The sequence below is a fragment of the Mytilus californianus genome, unplaced genomic scaffold (genome assembly GCF_021869535.1).
Source record: "Mytilus californianus isolate M0D057914Y unplaced genomic scaffold, xbMytCali1.0.p SCAF_5, whole genome shotgun sequence".
Lineage (NCBI taxonomy): Eukaryota > Metazoa > Mollusca > Bivalvia > Mytilida > Mytilidae > Mytilus > Mytilus californianus.
This window is the reverse complement of record NW_026262701.1, coordinates 1,639,393-1,658,517: the sequence shown is the minus strand read 5'-3', so window position 1 is coordinate 1,658,517 and position 19,125 is coordinate 1,639,393. Positions and strand designations below refer to the sequence as shown.

Below are 19,125 nucleotides of genomic sequence, written 5' to 3'. Positions count from 1 at the left end.
GCTTGATACAGCACTGAATTTGGATTGTAATTATATATTTGACACAGCATAGGTTTCTGACACAGAATGAAAGTGGTCCAAGAACTTAAAATTTTTTAATTTACCTATTCAAACCATATCATTTTTATTTGCTTTTATATATAAATCAGAAATAACCAATTTAAAATGGAAAATTCTATAGAAAAAAAAGGGAAAAAAATCCCCCCCCCCAAATTTTGTGAACCCCCTTATGATTCATCACCCCCAAACTCAATCTCAGCCTTCCCTTTGTGGTATGGTACCTTGCAGAACAATTTCAGAGAGATCCATACACTTGAACACAAGTAATTGTCTGGAAACTAGAAAAATGCTTGTTTTTTGGTCCCTTTTTGGCCCCAAATTCCTAAATGTTTAGGGCAATCACCCCCAAACTCAAACCCAGCCTTCCCTTTGTGATATGGAACCTTGCAGTACAATTTCATAAAGATCCATACACTTACACACAAGTTATTGTCCTGAAACTAGAAAAATGCTGGTTTTTTTGCCCTTTTATGGCCCCTCATTCCTAAAATTTTGAGGGAATTACCCCCAAAATCAATCCCAGCCTTCCTTTGTGGTATGGTACCTTGCAGTACAATTTCAGAGAGATCCATACACTTGAATACAAGTTATTGTCTGGAAACTAGAAAAATGCTTATTTTTGGCCCTTTTTTGGTCCCTTCTTCCTAAGCATTTAGGTCAATTACCCCCAAACTCAATTCCAGCTTTCCCTTTGTGATATGGAACCTTGTAGTACAATTTCATAAAGATCCATACCCTTACACACAAGTTATTGTCATGAAACTAGAAAAATGCTTGTTTTTTGCCCCTTTTTGGCCCCTAATTCCTAAAATTTGGAGGCAATTACCCCCAAAATCAATCCCAGCATTCCCTTTTGTGATATGGAACCTTGTGATACAATGTCAGAGAGATCAATACACTAACACACAAGTTATTGTCATGAAACTACAAAAATGCTTGTTTTTTGCCCCTTTTTGGCCCCTAATTCCTAAAATTTGGAGGCAATTACCCCCAAAATCAATCCCAGCATTCCTATTGTGATATGGAACCTTGTGGTACAATGTCAGAGAGATCCATACACTTACACACAAGTTATGTCTGGAAGTTACAAAAATGCTTATTTTTGGCCCCTTTTTGGCCCCTTATTCCTTAACTGTTGGAACCATAACCCCCAAAATCAATCCCCACCTTCCTTTTGTGGTATTGAACCTTATGGTAAAATTTCATTGAGATCCATTCACTTAAACTAAAGTTAGTGTGCGAAAACTAATGTGTCTTCGGACGACGACGACGACGCCAATGTCATACCAATATACGACCACAAAATTTTTTTTTGCGGTCGTATAAAAACTGCATTTTACCCCTATGTACTATTTTTAACCAGGTCGGCCATGATGATTGGAAGGCGGGGTCATCAGACAAATTTTTTAAACAAGATACCCTAATAATGATTATGGCCAAGTATGGTTAAATTTGTCTCAGTAGTTTCAGAGAAGAAAATTTTTGTAAAAGATTACAAATATTTATGAAAAATTGTTAAAAATTTACTATAAAGGGCAATAACTCCTAAAGGGGTCGACTGACAATTTTGGTCATGACAACTTATTTGTAGATCTTACTTTGCTGAACATTATTGCTGTTTACAGTTTATCTCTATCTTTAATAATATTCAAGATAATAACCAATAAAATGCTCTGCTGGGCACAGCTTGATACGACTGCAGAGGTCGAACCCTGAACAGTTGGGGCAAGTATGGACACAACATTCAAGCTTGATACAGCACTGAATTTGGATTGTTATTAAATATTTGACACAGCATAGGTTTCTGACACAGAATGAATGTTGTCTAAGAACTTAAAAAATTTTAATTTACCTATTCAAACCATATCATTATTATTTGCTTTTATATATAAATCAGAAACCGCAGAGGTCGAACCCTGAACAGTTGGGGCAAGTATGGACACAACATTCAAGCTTGATACAGCACTGAATTTGGATTGTGATTAAATATTTGACACAGCATAGGTTTCTGACACAGAATGAATGTGGTCTAAGAACTTAAAAATTTTAATTCACCTATTCAAACCATATCATTATTATTTGCTTTTATATATAAATCAGAAATAACAAATTTAAAATGGAAAATATTAAAGAAAAATAAATCCCTCCACCAAATTTTTTTAACCCCCTTATCATTCATCACCCCCAAACTCAATCCCAGCCTTCCCTTTGTGGTATGGTACCTTGTGGTACAATGTCAGAGAGATCCATACACTTACACACAAGTTATGTCTGGAAGTTACAAAAATGCTTATTTTTGGCCCCTTTTTGGCCCCTAATTCCTTAACTGTTGGAACCATAACCCCCAAAATCAATCCCCACCTTTCTTTTGTGGTATTGAACCTTATGGTAAAATTTCATTGAGATCCATTCACTTAAACTAAAGTTAGAGTGCGAAAACTAATGTGTCTTCGGACGACGACGACGACGACGACGCCAACGTCATACCATTATACGACCACAAAAATTTTTTTGCGGTCGTATAAAAACTGCATTTTACCCCTATGTACTATTTTTAACCAGGTCGGCCATGATGATTGGAAGGCGGGGTTATCGGACAAATTTTTTAAACAAGATACCCTAATAATGATTATGGCCAAGTATGGTTAAATTTGTCTCAGTAGTTTCAGAGAAGAAAATTTTTGTAAAAGATTACAAATATTTATGAAAAATTGTTAAAAATTTACTATAAAGGGCAATAACTCCTAAAGGGGTCGACTGACAATTTTGGTCATGACAACTTATTTGTAGATCTTACTTTGCTGAACATTATTGCTGTTTACAGTTTATCTCTATCTTTAATAATATTCAAGATAATAACCAATAAAATGCTCTGCTGGGCACAGCTTGATACGACTGCAGAGGTCGAACCCTGAACAGTTGGGGCAAGTATGGACACAACATTCAAGCTTGATACAGCACTGAATTTGGATTGTGATTAAATATTTGACACAGCATAGGTTTCTGACACAGAATGAATGTTGTCTAAGAACTTAAAAAATTTTAATTTACCTATTCAAACCATATCATTATTATTTGCTTTTATATATAAATCAGAAACCGCAGAGGTCGAACCCTGAACAGTTGGGGCAAGTATGGACACAACATTCAAGCTTGATACAGCACTGAATTTGGATTGTGATTAAATATTTGACACAGCATAGGTTTCTGACACAGAATGAATGTGGTCTAAGAACTTAAAAAATTTTAATTCACCTATTCAAACCATATCATTATTATTTGCTTTTATATATAAATCAGAAATAACAAATTTAAAATGGAAAATATTAAAGAAAAATAAATCCCTCCACCAAATTTTTTTAACCCCCTTATCATTCATCACCCCCAAACTCAATCCCAGCCTTCCCTTTGTGGTATGGTACCTTGCAGTACAATTTCAGAGAGATCCATACACTTGAACACAAGTTATTGTCTGGAAACTAGAAAAATGCTTGTTTTTAGGCCCCTTTTTGGCCCCAAATTCCTAAACGTTTAGGGCAATTACCCCCAAACTCAAACCCAGCTTTCCCTTTGTGATATGGAACCTTGTAGTACAATTTCATAAAGATCCATACAATTACACACAAGTTAATGTCCTGAAACTAGAAAAATGCTTGTTTTTTGCCCCTTTTGGCCCCTTATTCCTAAAATTTGAGGCAATTACCCCCAAAATTAATCCCAGCCTTCCCTTTGTGGTATGGTACCTTGCAGTACAATTTCAGAGAGATCTATACACTTGAACACAAGTTATTGTCTGGAAACTAGAAAAATGCTTATTTTTTTCCCCTTTTTGGCCCCTTATTCCTAAACGTTTTGGGCAATTACCCCCAAACTCAATTCCAGCTTTCCCTTTGTGATATGGAACCTTGTAGTACAATCAATTTCAGAAAGATCCATACACTTACACACAAGTTATTATCATGAAACTAGAAAAATGCTTGTTTTTTGCCCCTTTTTTGGCCCTTAATTCCTAAAATTTTGAGGCAATTACCCCCAAAATCAATCCCAGCATTCCCTTTGTGATATGGAACCTTGTGGTACAATGTCAGAGAGATCCATACACTAACACACAAGTTATGTCTGGAAGTTACAAAAATGCTTATTTTTGGCCCCTAATTCCTTAACTGTTGGTACCATAACCCCCAAAATCAATCCCAACCTTCCTTTTGTGGTATTGAACCTTATGGTTAAATTTCATAGAGATCCATTCACTTAAACTAAAGTTAGAGTGCGAAAATCAATGTGTCTTCGGACGACGACGACGACGACGCCAACGTCATACCAATATACGACCTCAAAATTTTTTTGCGGTCGTATAAAAACTGCAAAATTTCCTTAAAATTAACAATTCAGGGGCAGCAACCCAACAACGGGTTGTCAGATTTGTCTGAAAATTTCAGGGCAGATAGATCTTGACCTGATAATCAGTTTTAGTCTAAATGCTTTAGTTTCAAAGATATAAGCCAAAATCTACATTTTACCCCTATGTTCTATTTTTAGCCATGGCAGCCGTCTTGGTTGGATGGCAGGGTCATCTGACACATTTTTTAAACTAGATACCTAATGATGATTGTGGCCAAGTTTGGTTAAATTTGGCCCAGTGGTTTCAGAGGAGAAGATTTTTGTAAAAGCTAACAATGATGGACAACGACGACGACGACGGACGCCAAGTGATGAGTAAAGCTCACTTGGCCCTTTGGGCCAGGTGAGCTAAAAACAAGTTTGGAAATAAAGCTAATTAATAAATGAATAGACACTTCAAATGGTTAAATTAATCAGAAAGAGTAAATCTACAAATTAAATCAAATGACGGAAATTAATGATAAGACTCCTTATTGGGGCTGTAGCTCCTTACTGATTTTTACCATTTTTTGGGGCATTTTTGTGTATTATTTTAAAACTGTAATAGATAGAAAGAAACTTTAAACAGCAAATATTATCTACAAATAAGTAAACAATGCTGAATTCAATGGTAAAATCTTTACAGGAGTTAATGTCACTAAATCATAATTTTCCCCATTACATTCTCTTTTGCCTATTATCTTGAAAACTACATGTAACTATAGTAAACAGGGCAAACAAACTCAATCTCCTGTTAAAACTTTTTAATTTCATTTTGAAGGACAGCAAATGAGATTTACCAATACTGGAGTTTACACATTTTATATAAATATATATCTAAATATTGCACACTTGTTTACACATTGTATATATAAGTTGCACACTAAGTTTATGTTTCGACAACCTTAAACATATCACTGTCTCCTTCAATACTATAGTTTACAGATTTGTAACCAGCAATATCTTTCACACGAGTTTCATGCACATAATCATACAGCATTTCAACCACTTGAGGAAGTGGTTTAATTTTGGCCATTTCAGCAAGTCCATCATTATAACGCCACTGTCTTGGACCCATATTATGAGCATATCTAACAGGAAGTCCTTCTGACAGTCTCAGTTTGAAATCCTTATCAATGTCCTTTTTCATCTCTTCTTCAGATGGAAGCGGCATAGAGCCATCAATTCCTGCTATTACAAAGCGAACCTGCATATCAAAGGCTGGGAATGGACAAATTGTCTTTAATATACCTATGAAAGACAGTGAAGGATAGTGTGTGTGTATCACATGTTTATAAAGAGGCCATATTCTCTCATCCTCTACTTGTAAACCTATGTCCTCTGAAAGGAAGGGAAAGTTATATAGATAGCCAGTACACAGAAGTAAAACATCAATGTCCACTTCACTATCATCTTTAAATATGACAGAATGTTTTTTGAGTTGTTTAATACCAGGTTTTTGTTCTACATTATCTGGTAACACTGTCTGTAACACTGCTTTATTGTGACTCATATATAACTGAAAAATATAAGTTATAAGACTATAGTCAATTATATCAATACTTTCTCAGACAAACCTAAAATTATACACACTGTTGTCATCAAGATTTAAGTTTAACTCATGCTGACATAAAAACAGTTGTTAACATTTTTTTTTTTATTAAATTGGTTAAGATAAAATATCATAATTTCCCAGTAAAACTAGAAGTGTGAGTGAAGTCACAAAAGGATGTCCCCCACCCTGCAATACATTGGTATATTGAAGTAAATAAATTTAATTATCTCCCCTTTAACATATTTGGATAACGTTAACAGTACAAATTTTACTACACCAGATGTGCATTTTGACATGTGCATGATGCTCGAGGCCAAAATATTTGAAAATCCAAATCTTATACAAACATTAAAGAGCTGATCAAACCAAAATTGAAGATGATTATATTATTAGGTAGTGTTCTATAACTGTAAATAGATTCATTAATATCTGTCCAGACGTTTCGGGGGAGTGCCCTTACAAGGTACATTGGCAGACAGATCAACAAACAGGGTTACTTTTCGAATGACCCTTTACAATAGCAATATGTGTAGAAATTTTTAACTAAATTTTGATAATAACAATGAAGCAGAATTAAAGTCTTGTAGGATTGTAAGTATACTTAATCTGTCACCTTGCACTTTGATGACTTCGACTGGTTTACTACAGCAGTTGGTTAAAATGTCTGACCAGTTTTGTCAGAATTTTAAACGTGCTGCAATAGTTGGAGGGAACACTTACAGTTAAGTCACAGTAGAAAAAGCCAATTTAACTACTGTAAATTCAGAAAATAATTGTGAGGTTTTCATAAATGCGTATAATGTGACTGGGTGAGTATTGCAATAATAAGAACTTGCATTCTGATAACTGAAATATAGACCTATATGCACTCGAAATCTCAATAATAAAACTCACATTTTTGTACATTCTTGAAAAATTGCAATAATAAATGCACACAATAATTTCTGAATTTACAATAATAAGCTACAGTGCCTTTTATTATCATTTTTTTTAATTAAGGGATGTCAACTAGGTCAAGTTTGATGTCAATTATCTTACATATTTAGCACAAGAAGACACATCAACAGCAATATCCTGTCCGGACGCAGCAGCACCAAGGCAGACAACTCTTTTACCAGTAAACTGTTCAGGATGTCTATAACAATGACTGTGGATTACCTCCCCTTCAAAGTCGTCTAGACCAGGAATTTTTGGATAAAGTGGTACTTCATAATGCCTGGAAAATATACAATAAACATGATAAACACTGGTTTTATAATTTATAATCAGATGATTATCTACCCTGTCTCAGTAAATAGATATCCCTTCACATGAATACAAAATTATATAAGTGAACATCAACTTAATGGTGATCTGTTGTACACTGTATAAATAATCATCAAAAAACATAGTGTATTGAAACAAATTATATTCAAAATATTGTCATGCAGTATCTCCTCCTGGTGAGTAAGTACAATGAATCTTAATCTGTTCATATATACTCAATAAAATGAAATATTGAAGAAGTAAGTAAAATGGCCATGTAGAAAAACATTCTTCAATCCAAACAAAGTGTTAAGTATGATGTTAATTGGTTTATTTATACTCGAGCAAGTGCATGACATGTAAAAAATTGTCTCAAATCTGATCATGCTGATGGTGAATGCCTCGTATCTTTCAAATGACAATCCTAGAGAATTTTCAAAATTGAAAGGGAGCTTACCTTTATAAGCATTAGCAACCTTATAAAGTGTATAAAGTTTGAAGTAATTTGATCCAAGTATACTAAGTATAAATCATGGGACAAGTTGTCTAAAGTGTGATGGTTAAAGTCCACAACTCGGGAATGACCAATTGGAAAACTTTAAAAATAAAACAAGTAGCTCCCATTAACCATCCCAAAAATGGTGTTCAGTTTCAAGTAAATCAATCTTACCATATTTGGATTAGTATTCAATATGTGAATAAAGAGCTGCGCCATGAACACATGATACGCCAGTCGCTTTTTCAAAGAATAATGTTCCATAACTCCTCAATGTCATATCAGAAATTTATAAAAACTAAAGGGAGGTTATTTTAATAGATATAAACCAGTTAAAGTTTCATGAAAACTGCTCAAAGTATTTTTGAGTTATTGTCCAAAAACTGGAAAATCCCCTTTTTTTAATGAATAAAACCCCATAACTTGGAAACGTAAAATCTAAAATTTATATAAATCGAAAGGGAGATCACTTTGATAGATATAAATAATTCATCAAAGTTTCATGAAAACTGCTTAAAGCATTTTTGAGTTATTGTCCGAAAACTGGAAAATGCCCCCTTTTTTAATGAATAAAACCTCATAACTCGGAAACGTAAAATCTGAAATTTATAAAAATCGAAAGTTTCATTCAAATTGGTTGAAGCGTTTTTGAGTTATTGTCTGACATGTTGACAGACGGACGGACGCACAACTGTATACCATAAAACGTCTCGTAAACGGGCGTATAAAAATCAAATTACATATTTTCAAAATTAGAAGGGAGCTTTCTTTCACCAATTCTAAAATTGTATTCTAGTTTCATGAACTCTTTAGCTTTTGTGCATTTTGATAATAGATTGATAGATGGCCACACAGCTGTTTAAAAATATTAATATTTAATACTCAATAATAGAATGTTTTCAATTACATGTAAGAACACATTTTCTGAGCTGATTTAATTTTACATGTGAGTTCAATTAACATATGAATGCATTTACTTGAACATAATACATCTAATTTAACTTTAAACATGATAAAGGTAGAGCTTACTTTTACTATTTTTGACAGTGTAGCTCAAATTGTAACATTCTAGAGGAAGACATGACAACACATCCTGACAAGTTCTTCATACTTTCAACTATGTAGAACCAGCTCTTATTACTAAATACAGTATGCTAGTTGAAGAGCCATCAAATACACATCTAAAAAAAATTACTTTAACCAGTTGGGGATCAAAGCCTAGAATCCCTTCAGCTCTCAGATAGGACCCAGACATTAAGATGATCACACATTAGTAACCTAGTGAGAGATTCCCTATATATACAACATGCATTGACATGCTGTTAATTTAGATAATTAAATTTACCCATTACAAACCATAACAACATCAAATATATCTGTTTTTGTTTCATCTCTTTGTCCTACATTACTGTATGACACATGCCATTGTGTTTTGTCACCATGAATCTCTGGACGGATATGTTGTACCAAAGTCTCAAACTAAATAAAATAAGTAATATTTCAAATTCAATAATAACAATTTTATTTATATAAAAACATTTGCTAAGTTTACATGAAATATAAGCAACAAGGAATTCGAATTTTATGATTCATAAAACACAATTCAAGTTCTTTAGATATTTTTTTTATAGTGAAGTATTAAGGAACAGCAACATTTTCACTTTTATAACTTCTTTTTGAAAGTTACACCTTCTGAAGAACAAGTAAGTAAGTTGAAATCTGTGAGGACCATATGCATGTATATACTCATCATAGATACTAGGATCATTGAATTCATATATACAATATTTTCACCAAATTATGTATAATTTCGAAGAATATTAGTACCTACTATTAAAGGCAACAACCACTCTTTTTAGGTAAGATATCAGCTACCCTCATCCACTCCACTTATTCAAGATATCAGTATCCCCATCAACTCTTTAACGCCAAGATACCAGTACCAGCAATCAATCTTATGTGTCAAGGTACCAGTAGTTTGAAATTCTCATTGACTTTTATATCAGTAGTTTGAACCAAGACATCAGTTATCCTCATTGACTTTTATATATTGAGGTAAGATATCACTATCAACAGAAATTCTTTTGGACAAACAAACCAAAACCCACATCTACTCTATTGATCAAAGGTGTCAGTACCCAACACTGTAGTGAGCCAAGATATCAATACCACATCCACTCTTTTTAGTCAAGATACCAGTACCCACTTCTGCCGTATTTGGACAAGATATATATATCAACATTCACTTTATTGAGCTAACATATCAGTACCCATATACTTTGTTGAGCCAAAATATCAGTACATCCACTCTTTTAAACTATAATAACTGTAACCCTTTCCGCTTTTTTAGGCCAAGATATCAGTACCCACATCCATTTTATTGAGTCAAGAAATCAATAATCCTTACCAATACAGTTAAGATAATAGAACTCGCATCCACTCTATTGAGTCAAGATATCAGTACTCACATCCACTCTATTGAGTCAAGTTATCAGTACCCACATCTACTCTATTGAGTTAAGATATCAGTACCCACATCCACTTTATTTAGTCAAGATATCAGTACCCACATCCGCTCTATTGAGTTAAGATATCAGTACCCACATCTGCTCTATTGAGTCAAGATATCAGTACAAACATTCACTCTATTGAGTTAAGATATCAGTACTCACATCCACTCTATTGAGTCAAGATATCAGTACCCACATCCACTCTATTGAGTCAAGATATCAGTACTCACATCAGCTCTATTGATTCAAGATATCAGTACCCACATCCACTCTATTGAGTCAAGATATCAGTACCCACATCCGCTCTATTGAGTCAAGATATCAGTACTTACATCCACTCTATTGAGTTAAGATATCAGTACTCACATCCACTCTATTGAGTTAAGATATCAGTACTCACATCCACTATATTGAGTTAAGATATCAGTACCCACATCCACTCTATTGAGTCAAGATATCAGTACTCGCATCCACTCTATTGAGTTAAGATATCAGTACTCACATCCACTCTATTGAGTTAAGATATCAGTACTCACATCCACTCTATTGAGTAAAGATATCAGTACTCACATCCACTCTATTGAGTAAAGATATCAGTACTCGCATCCACTCTATTGAGTTAAGATATCATATCTCGCATTCACTCTATTGAGTTCAGTTATTAGTACTAACATCCATTTTTTTATTTTAAGATATCAGTACTCGCGTCCACTCTACTATTTCAAGATATCAGTACTCGCATCCACTCTACTATTTCAAGATATCAGAACTCGCATCCACTCTACTATTTTAAGATATCAGTACTCGCATACACTCTACTATTTCAAGATATCAGTACTCGCATCCACTCTACTATGTCAAGATATCAGAACTCACATCCACTTTACTATTTCAAGATATCAGTACTCGCATACACTCTTCTATTTCAAGATATCAGTACCCACATCCACTCTACTATTTCAAGATATCAGTACTTGCATCCACTCTACTATTTCAAGATATCAGTACTCGCATCCACTCTACTATTTCAAGGTATCAGTACTCGCATCCACTCTACTATTTCAAGATATCAGTATCCACATCCACTCTATTGTAACAAGACACCATTATCCACTAAATTGAGCCAAGAAAACAGTTCCACACACACACACGTTCACTTTATTGAGTCAATATAATAGTACTCTAATTCACTCTAGTGAGCGATATTATCAATAACATATCCACAGTATTGAGCCAATTTATCAGTGCCCAATACCACTCTATTGACCCAAGATAACAGAATTCACATTCACATGACAGGTCCAAGAGTAAAGATTCTGTCTTTTGAGCCATAATGTCAGAACCAACTTCATATAGATGGGTCAAGTTATTAGTTCCACAATCTAGTCCAGTTGTCAGCACTTCTGTGTTGACATGAATTATCATTGATATGGTCATAATTATAAATTAACTGTTAACAAAACTTTGAAATTTTTCAAAGTAATAAGGATGTTCTACCCAAGGAATAGATTACCTGAGCTGTACACTGGTGTACAAAATTGTAATCCTTGTATCTATGATGAATTTATCTGCTTTCAAAAACACACAATAATATACAGTCGAACCTCGTTGTGTCAAACTCGGTTGTGTCGAAAACTCGGATGAGTCGAAGTAATTTTTAAATGAATCGAATCGTTAGATTTAAAACTCATCAATTACAATAAATAAAAGGATTAAGACAATTATGATCAATTCATGATAATTTAATGTAAAGCAGACGACCTCATTAGAGACCGTTCAGAACTTATTTCCTTCCGCGAATGATTTCATAATTTATAGTGACTGACCTTTGTAAATATTTGTGTAGACTATTGATTTTATTTGTGCATGATTTGTATCTGTACTTGTGTGTTTAATTATTACGAAGGACCAAAAATGGAGATTTAATACACAATCATAAAGTGTCATATCGAAAAAAGGCACACTGTTCCTTGTATCTAGTTTACATAAATCTTATACCGTATTTCATGCATTCCAAATTTATGACGACACACTCGACCTCGGATGAGTCGAACCTCGGATGATTTGAATACTTTGGTCTGGTCCCTTAGACTTCGACACAACGAGGTTCGACTGTAAATCAAGATTCTTGTGAGCACTGAAGGGTAAAGATTGCATTCATTTCGCAGTGGCAGCTAAAACTTAAACATTGCCTTGTATTAAGCATTTAAAAAAGTAATACTTTAAATTGGCAATATCTTCTTTTGTCCATAACCATGGTAACAGAGGAAGTTAACAACAATTTCATATATCACTTTAACAATGTTATCATTTTTTAGAACTGAAACTTGATTCATGCACTGTGTACAATTTATGTATTTTTCTTAAGAATGTTAAAGTGCTTAAGATGCACCAAATTTATACAATGTTATTTTCATTCATACACATGCATATCATTTCGTACCCAGAATATCTGAGTATATATTTCATTGATAAATTTCTTGAAATGTTCATGGATAGGATGTGCACACCGTTGTGCTCAAGGCGCTATGTTTTGTTTTTTTAATCTCAATAGTAGTAAAACAAATTCTGTTTTGGAAAACTGATATATATGAAGCCATCCCCATAAAGGTTTTATTTACCTAAATGTAATCTATACTACAAATAAAATGCTTAGCTGAGCGCAGCCTGATACGACCGCAGAGGTCGAACCCTGAACAGTGGGGGCAAATTTGGACACAATATTCAAGCTTGATACTGTCTGAATTTGGATTGTAATCAAATTTTTGACATAATATAGGTTTCTGACACAAAATAAATGTGGTCAAAGATCTTATAAATCCATTGCGCAATACTGTGCAATTGAAGATTTCTTCTTGAAACTTTTCAAAAATTCTAAATTTTAAAAATTTTGAAAAAAAAATATGAATCCCTTAAAAATAAACAGCTGCGCCATGAGCGCATGATACGCCCGTCGTCTTGTGTGTGAATTTTTATGCAATAAGCATAAATAGTTTCTGACATACGGCGTTACATGCGAAAACCCCCTTTTTTTTTTTACAAAAAAACTCAATATCTATAAAATAAAATTTTGAATCAAAACCAAAAAGTATACAGATCTTTAGATTAATATAACTAAGAAGTGTGTAAAATTTTAAGCAATAATCATAAATCATTTTTGAGATACGGCGCGACATGTGAAAACACCCCTTTTAAAAAAAAATCAATATCTCAAAAATAAAATTTTGAATCAAAACCAAAAAGTATACAGATCTTTAGATTAATATAACTAAGAAGTGTGTAAAATTTTAAGAAATAATCATAAATCATTTTTGAGATATGGCGCGACATGTGAAAAACCCCTCCCCCTTTTTTTACAAAATACTCAATAACTCAAAAATAAAATTTTGAATCAAAACCAAAAAGTATACAGATCTTAAGGTTAATATAACTAAGAAGTGTGTAAAGTTTTAAGCAATAATCATAAACTGTTTTTGAGATACGGCGCGACATGTGAAAAACCCCTCCCCCTTTTTAACAAAATACTCAATAACTCAAAAATAAAATTTTGAATCATCATCAAAAAGTATACAGATCTTAAGATTAATATAACTAAGAAGTGTGTAAAGTTTTAAGCAATAATCATAAATTGTTTTTGAGATACGGCGCGACATGTGAAAAAAAACACACACCTGTTTTAGTTACTAAGTCCTGTAACTCAAAAAGTTTTAATCTTATTTTCACCAAAAAGTATACAGATCGTTTGACCATCATAAGAAACAACTATGTTAAGTTTCATGAAATTTGGATAAGTCATTCTCAAGTTACGGTGCGACATGTTTACGCTGGACAGACAGACGGACAGACAGACGGACGGACAGACGGACGGACGCCGGACATTTGTATAACATAATAGGTCCCGTCAAAAATTTGACGGGCGTATAAAAATTGGAAAAAAAATCCCCCCTCTTGGAGCAATAACCCCAAAACTCAATCCCAGCCTTTCCTTTGTAGCATGGAACCTTGTAGTACAATTTCAGAGAGATCCATACACTTACACACAAGTTATTGTCTGGAAACTAGTAAAATGCTTGTTTTTGGCCCTTTTTTGGCCCCTAATTCCTACATGTTTGGGGCAATTAACCCCAAACTCAATCCCAGCCTTCCCTTTGTTATATGTAACATTGTAGTACAATGTCAGAGAGATCCATACACTTACACATAAGTTATTGTCTGGAAACTAGAAAAATGCTTTTTTTTAGGCCCTTAATTCCTAAACTGTTGGCCCCATAACCCCTAAAATGAATCCCAACCTTCTACTTGTGGTATTAAACATTGTGGTACAATTTCAGAGCAATCAAAATACTTATACACAAGTTATTATCCTGAAACTAGAAAAATGCTTGTTTTGGGCCCCTAATTCCTAAACGGTTGGGACCATCATCCCCAAAATCAATCCCAACCTTCCTTTTGTGGTATTGAACCTTCTTAAAAAATTTCATAAAGATCCATTCACTTAAACTAAAGTTATTGTCCGGAAACCAATGTGTCTTCGGACGACGACATCATACCATTATACGATCCAAAAAAAAATTTTGCGGTCGTATAAAAACATGTGTCCTGTGACATAAGATAGCTAATAACATTACTCTGAGAACATTTTTGTCTATTTTTTAGATTTGTTGCCAATTGCACATAGTTTATTTGAGGCGGATTTACAATTGCTATCAGTGCTCAATAGAAATAAATATATATATATACCGGTACCTTTATACACTTGTGGAGATCATAATGTTTTGTATATTCTTGGAGGTATTCTAAAACATCATCATGTTTTATAAATGAAGGAAGAGAGGTCCTGAATGGAAAACCTGGAAATGCCATTACTTCTTTTGGAAGATTTGTTCTGAAAATATATATGAAAGTTGTTTTCTGACCAATGTGTTAACCTTTTGTGTTAATAAATGTTTATTCCACATCCTTGGAAATCATATCACATCTCTTTATTTTTCAATTAAACCTACTGAATAATCATAACAGTTACAGCCATCTTTAAGTTGAACATTCATTTCTTCTGTGAGAATTTGACTAAAATTAAAGTCCTAAAATTCATGCAATTTTCATATCAACAACAAAATACTCAAAATTTACTAGTTAATTTGACTACTGTGACTTTTTTCAGATGTTCTACAGCAGGCACGACAGGCAGGACTAGAAATAAGTGTATAACGGTGGAATTGTTACTGATTGACTAACCTGATTCATCTGCCTTCAACTAGTAAATTTTCCAAACATTGATTTTAAAGCTTTTAGTATATATAGACTAAAGACTGAAGAGTTTGATTGTGTTGCTCAATTGCTTTTAATTCATATAAAATATTGTAAGATAAAGTACTGATAGGAAAAAACTTCTTCTGATATAATTACTAGAAAAAAGAAAAGGTATTAAATATAAAAGTCTCCATTTTGCAGCATCTTGAATCCACATTTGTTTGATTGGTGTTTATGTACAAAGAATATGGTTGAAGAGAGTGGTAAACATGGGAAAGATTCCTCATTTAGATTTTTATCATATAATTTTTAACAGATTTGTATAAATGGCAAATATCCTCTTATAGAAGAAGGTTTGTTTTATTCATTCCACATAAAATTTCTGCTAAAAAGGAAGGTTATTATTCCATAACATATAAGTTTTTATATACCTCAAGTTCTTATACATGCTTGATTGTACAGGAAGACCATATTTATCACTGCCTGTTTCCTCTGTGTATATCCATGTCCCACCTTCTGATGAGTTTTTATCAAAACACACAGTATGGAAAATATTTGGTCGAGCAGTAAGGTGTCTTACAGCACACAGACCTGCAGCACCAGCTCCAATAACAGCTACTCTTATAGCCATAATCTACTGCCAATAAGAAAAAAAATAATCACATAATTTTGGCCAAAGCTGTTTAATTCAATCTTTTGCATCTATATATATATATCAGACCTTGGTACAAACATTTTACAGGTGTTCTGCAAAGAGAGAGATCCATGGGTAGAAACTTTACCCAAAAAGTGCTATTATTCATGACTGAAAGAAAACAGTCTTTGCTACATTAATCAATGGAAGGTTATTCCACATGTTCCAGTAAAAATAACTTAATTTTGAATTTTTTACATTTTTTTACTTTACTCTTGTTTCTTTGTAGTTGAATTAAAAGAAGCCATTTCATGACCTCATATTTTTTCTAAACACTTGAAGTATTTGTAATTTTTCATGTTTAGACCTTTCTTGACTTCTAATTCCTGGGATTTTCCTGTGTACATGTTGCATTGCAAAAGTTCAGTTCATCTAACCCAAAAAAGAAAACTGAGAATTGAAATGGGGAATGTGTCAAAGAGACAACAACCTGACCGAAGAGCAGAAAACAGCCCAAGGCCACCAATGGGTATTCAACACAATAAGAAAATCCCGCACCCGGAGGCGGGCTTCATCTGGCGGGCTTCAGCTGGCCCCTAAACAAAAATGTGTACTTGTTCAGTGAAAATGGATGTCATACTAAACTCCAAAACATATAAATCAACTAAAATTAAAAAACATACAAGACTAACAAAGGCCAGAGGCTCCTGACTTGGGACAGGCGCAAAAATGCGGTGGGGTTAAACATGTTTTGTGAGATCTCAACCCTCCCCCTATACCTCAAGGTCTTTTTGGCCACCCAATATTACTTAGTCAAAATTTCAGTTATTGAATTCTGTAGAATACTATTGAAAATTGCCAAGACTCATTGCAAAATTATATAATGTGAAATGATAATAAACTACAACCCCCAACATTTTTAAGAACTATGGAACACCTGTGGATTCCAAAAACTCAAAGTATGGTACCTTACCAATCAAAAGACAGAACCTGCAAGTTGAGTATTATAATCAATTAAAAAAAGAAGTAAAACAATTGCCTAAATATATCATGTATATAAGAAAGATATACACCAACAAGGTATAAATCTTTTATGAGATAATAAAGCTGATAATTTTAAAACAGTATTAACATGATTAAGATAACAAATAAATATTGGCAGAACGCGATGGTAAACCTGGAAGGAGATTTTTTGGAATGCATGATTTCAAAGAAAAGGAGATACAAATAAAAGAGCTCCCATGAGGAGTGTCATTCTTCAAGAGAAACAACTTGCAGAGAAATAGATAAGTTGGAATAAAATAGAATTATAGAGAATCGTGTACTCCTTGATTTACACAAATTGTTATTTTACAGAAAAAAATATGAAACACGGATATTATGTGTAGATTATTGAAAACTGAATGACCGAACTATGGAGGATGCATATCTAATCCCTGGAATTTTAAATATCATTAATGGTTCACAGCTTTAGATCTGGACATTGCATATATGGCAGTTTTATATTTAGACAACATTATTGTGATTGGAAAGGATTTGAAAGAATGTTTTGACAATCTGTGACATGGGTATAGGATTATGAACAGGCCTGAACTGACTGGACTTAATTCAAAATAGGAAAAGGTACTTTTTCTATGTAGTAACATTCCAACAGTACCTGCATATGGAGTATACATGTATATCTCCAAGTTGATATGATATTCCAGATCTTCCATTTCCTATCATGATTTCCTTGAAAAAATTGGGGTTGCTGCTTACAAGAAAACTTTGAAGCAAAGAGTTCCAAGTGGTTAAGTTAAAATCATCCCTTCAAAAATTTTAGGGACGATTTTTAGTTGACTGTTATGGAATATCTGTTTCACAGATGATGACAGATATGTTCCAATTGTCATAACCACAGTACCTTCCTCTTTTCCTTAAATGTGACATACCGAATTAGAATTATCGCCTGATTTGTACTTAGAAGAGCAACACCATATGCCCTGCTTATCCTTCAGGAGAACCTGAGATAACTCCCAGTTTCTAGTGGGGTTCCTGTTGCGCTTATCCTTCATGAGAACCTGAGATAACTCCCAGTTTCTAGTGGGGTTCGTGTTGCTCAGTCTTTAGATTTTTATGTTGTGTTTTGTATATCGCTATTTGCATTTTGGATGCTTTTCTTTTTTTGCCATGGCATTGGCAGTTCCTTTTAGACATATGAGTTTGATCATCCTTTTGTATCTTCATGATCTTTCAACATGTTCAACTCACTATTTTAGCCAACAGTAGTTTACAATGTTCAAATCTCAAGGTGATAAACAAAAATTGAGGGAATGACATGATTTCCAAAAAGAGCGAGGCAGGGTGGGTCAACAGTGTGGTTGTGCACAATCCTTCCAGAATGTCCATAACATTTTTTATGTTAGCTCGATACGGGGGATATTCGTCCCCAATTTGTAGAGTAATTCATCGGCGAGATTCTCATTCCGGGCCGCGCGATTTTAACGTGATTTCACAGAGTTGCCAATCTCTGTGTATATATATATGTCCCTAGTTTAATAATGATATAAAGTAAAACTATCTATCATTTTTGTAAATACTAAAAAGTAAAATTTAAACTGCAATGTAAATTACTTAGGAAGCCAAAAATGTATGAACATGTATCAAATTACTAGCAGGTAATTTGTTACATATGCATGCATTTAATGGCTTAATGCTTCATAAATAAAAGTTTGCATTGCAATTCTAATCTGATTTTTTGTTGTTGCTATTTAGTTAGCTTTCTTTTACCTTCTCAGTCAGTTTTATTAAGTCCTACCCTCTTCAACTTGAATGTCATTCAGTCTTCCTAAAATCATTTTGCGTATTTATAAGTTTTACCTTTTTGTAAGATCCTATTAGTTCGCAATCAGCTGTTTTGTAATATAGGATCAGTTCGACTTTTGAACATTTTTTTATTTAACCATCAGAGCTTTAAATGATTATTTTTAAGATAATTAGTTACTAATATTAATAT

At 33.5% G+C, this 19,125-nt stretch overlaps 1 protein-coding gene and 1 long non-coding RNA gene across 5 annotated transcripts in view; both read right to left on the bottom strand.

Moving 5' to 3' along the window:
- Window positions 1-213: 213 nt before the first annotated feature.
- The window catches only part of LOC127701037 (uncharacterized), a 115,627-nt gene continuing 96,715 nt past the window's right edge, over window positions 214-19,125 (bottom strand). Inside the window, exons 2-3 of the long non-coding RNA XR_007981803.1 lie at window positions 4,131-4,279; window positions 214-927 (exon numbers count right to left, since the gene is read on the bottom strand). This is a non-coding gene — a long non-coding RNA (uncharacterized LOC127701037). The remainder of the gene's footprint in view (window positions 928-4,130; window positions 4,280-19,125) is intronic.
- Window positions 5,190-19,042, bottom strand: LOC127701032 (uncharacterized). 4 transcript variants are annotated; one of them, XM_052204806.1, is made up of 6 exons: window positions 18,990-19,042; window positions 15,928-16,133; window positions 14,993-15,131; window positions 9,082-9,215; window positions 7,034-7,211; window positions 5,190-5,959 (listed from the first exon to the last, which is right to left on the bottom strand). In XM_052204806.1, the coding sequence occupies exons 2-6, from the start codon at window positions 16,125-16,127 to the stop codon at window positions 5,330-5,332; spliced, it is 1,281 nt and encodes a 426-aa protein (XP_052060766.1). In that variant the 5' UTR covers window positions 16,128-16,133; window positions 18,990-19,042; the 3' UTR covers window positions 5,190-5,329. The 4 variants fall into 4 exon arrangements, with proteins under 4 accessions (XP_052060766.1, XP_052060764.1, XP_052060765.1 ...); XM_052204804.1 differs by having other exon boundaries at window positions 18,900-19,034; XM_052204805.1 differs by having other exon boundaries at window positions 15,928-16,130; window positions 18,900-19,034.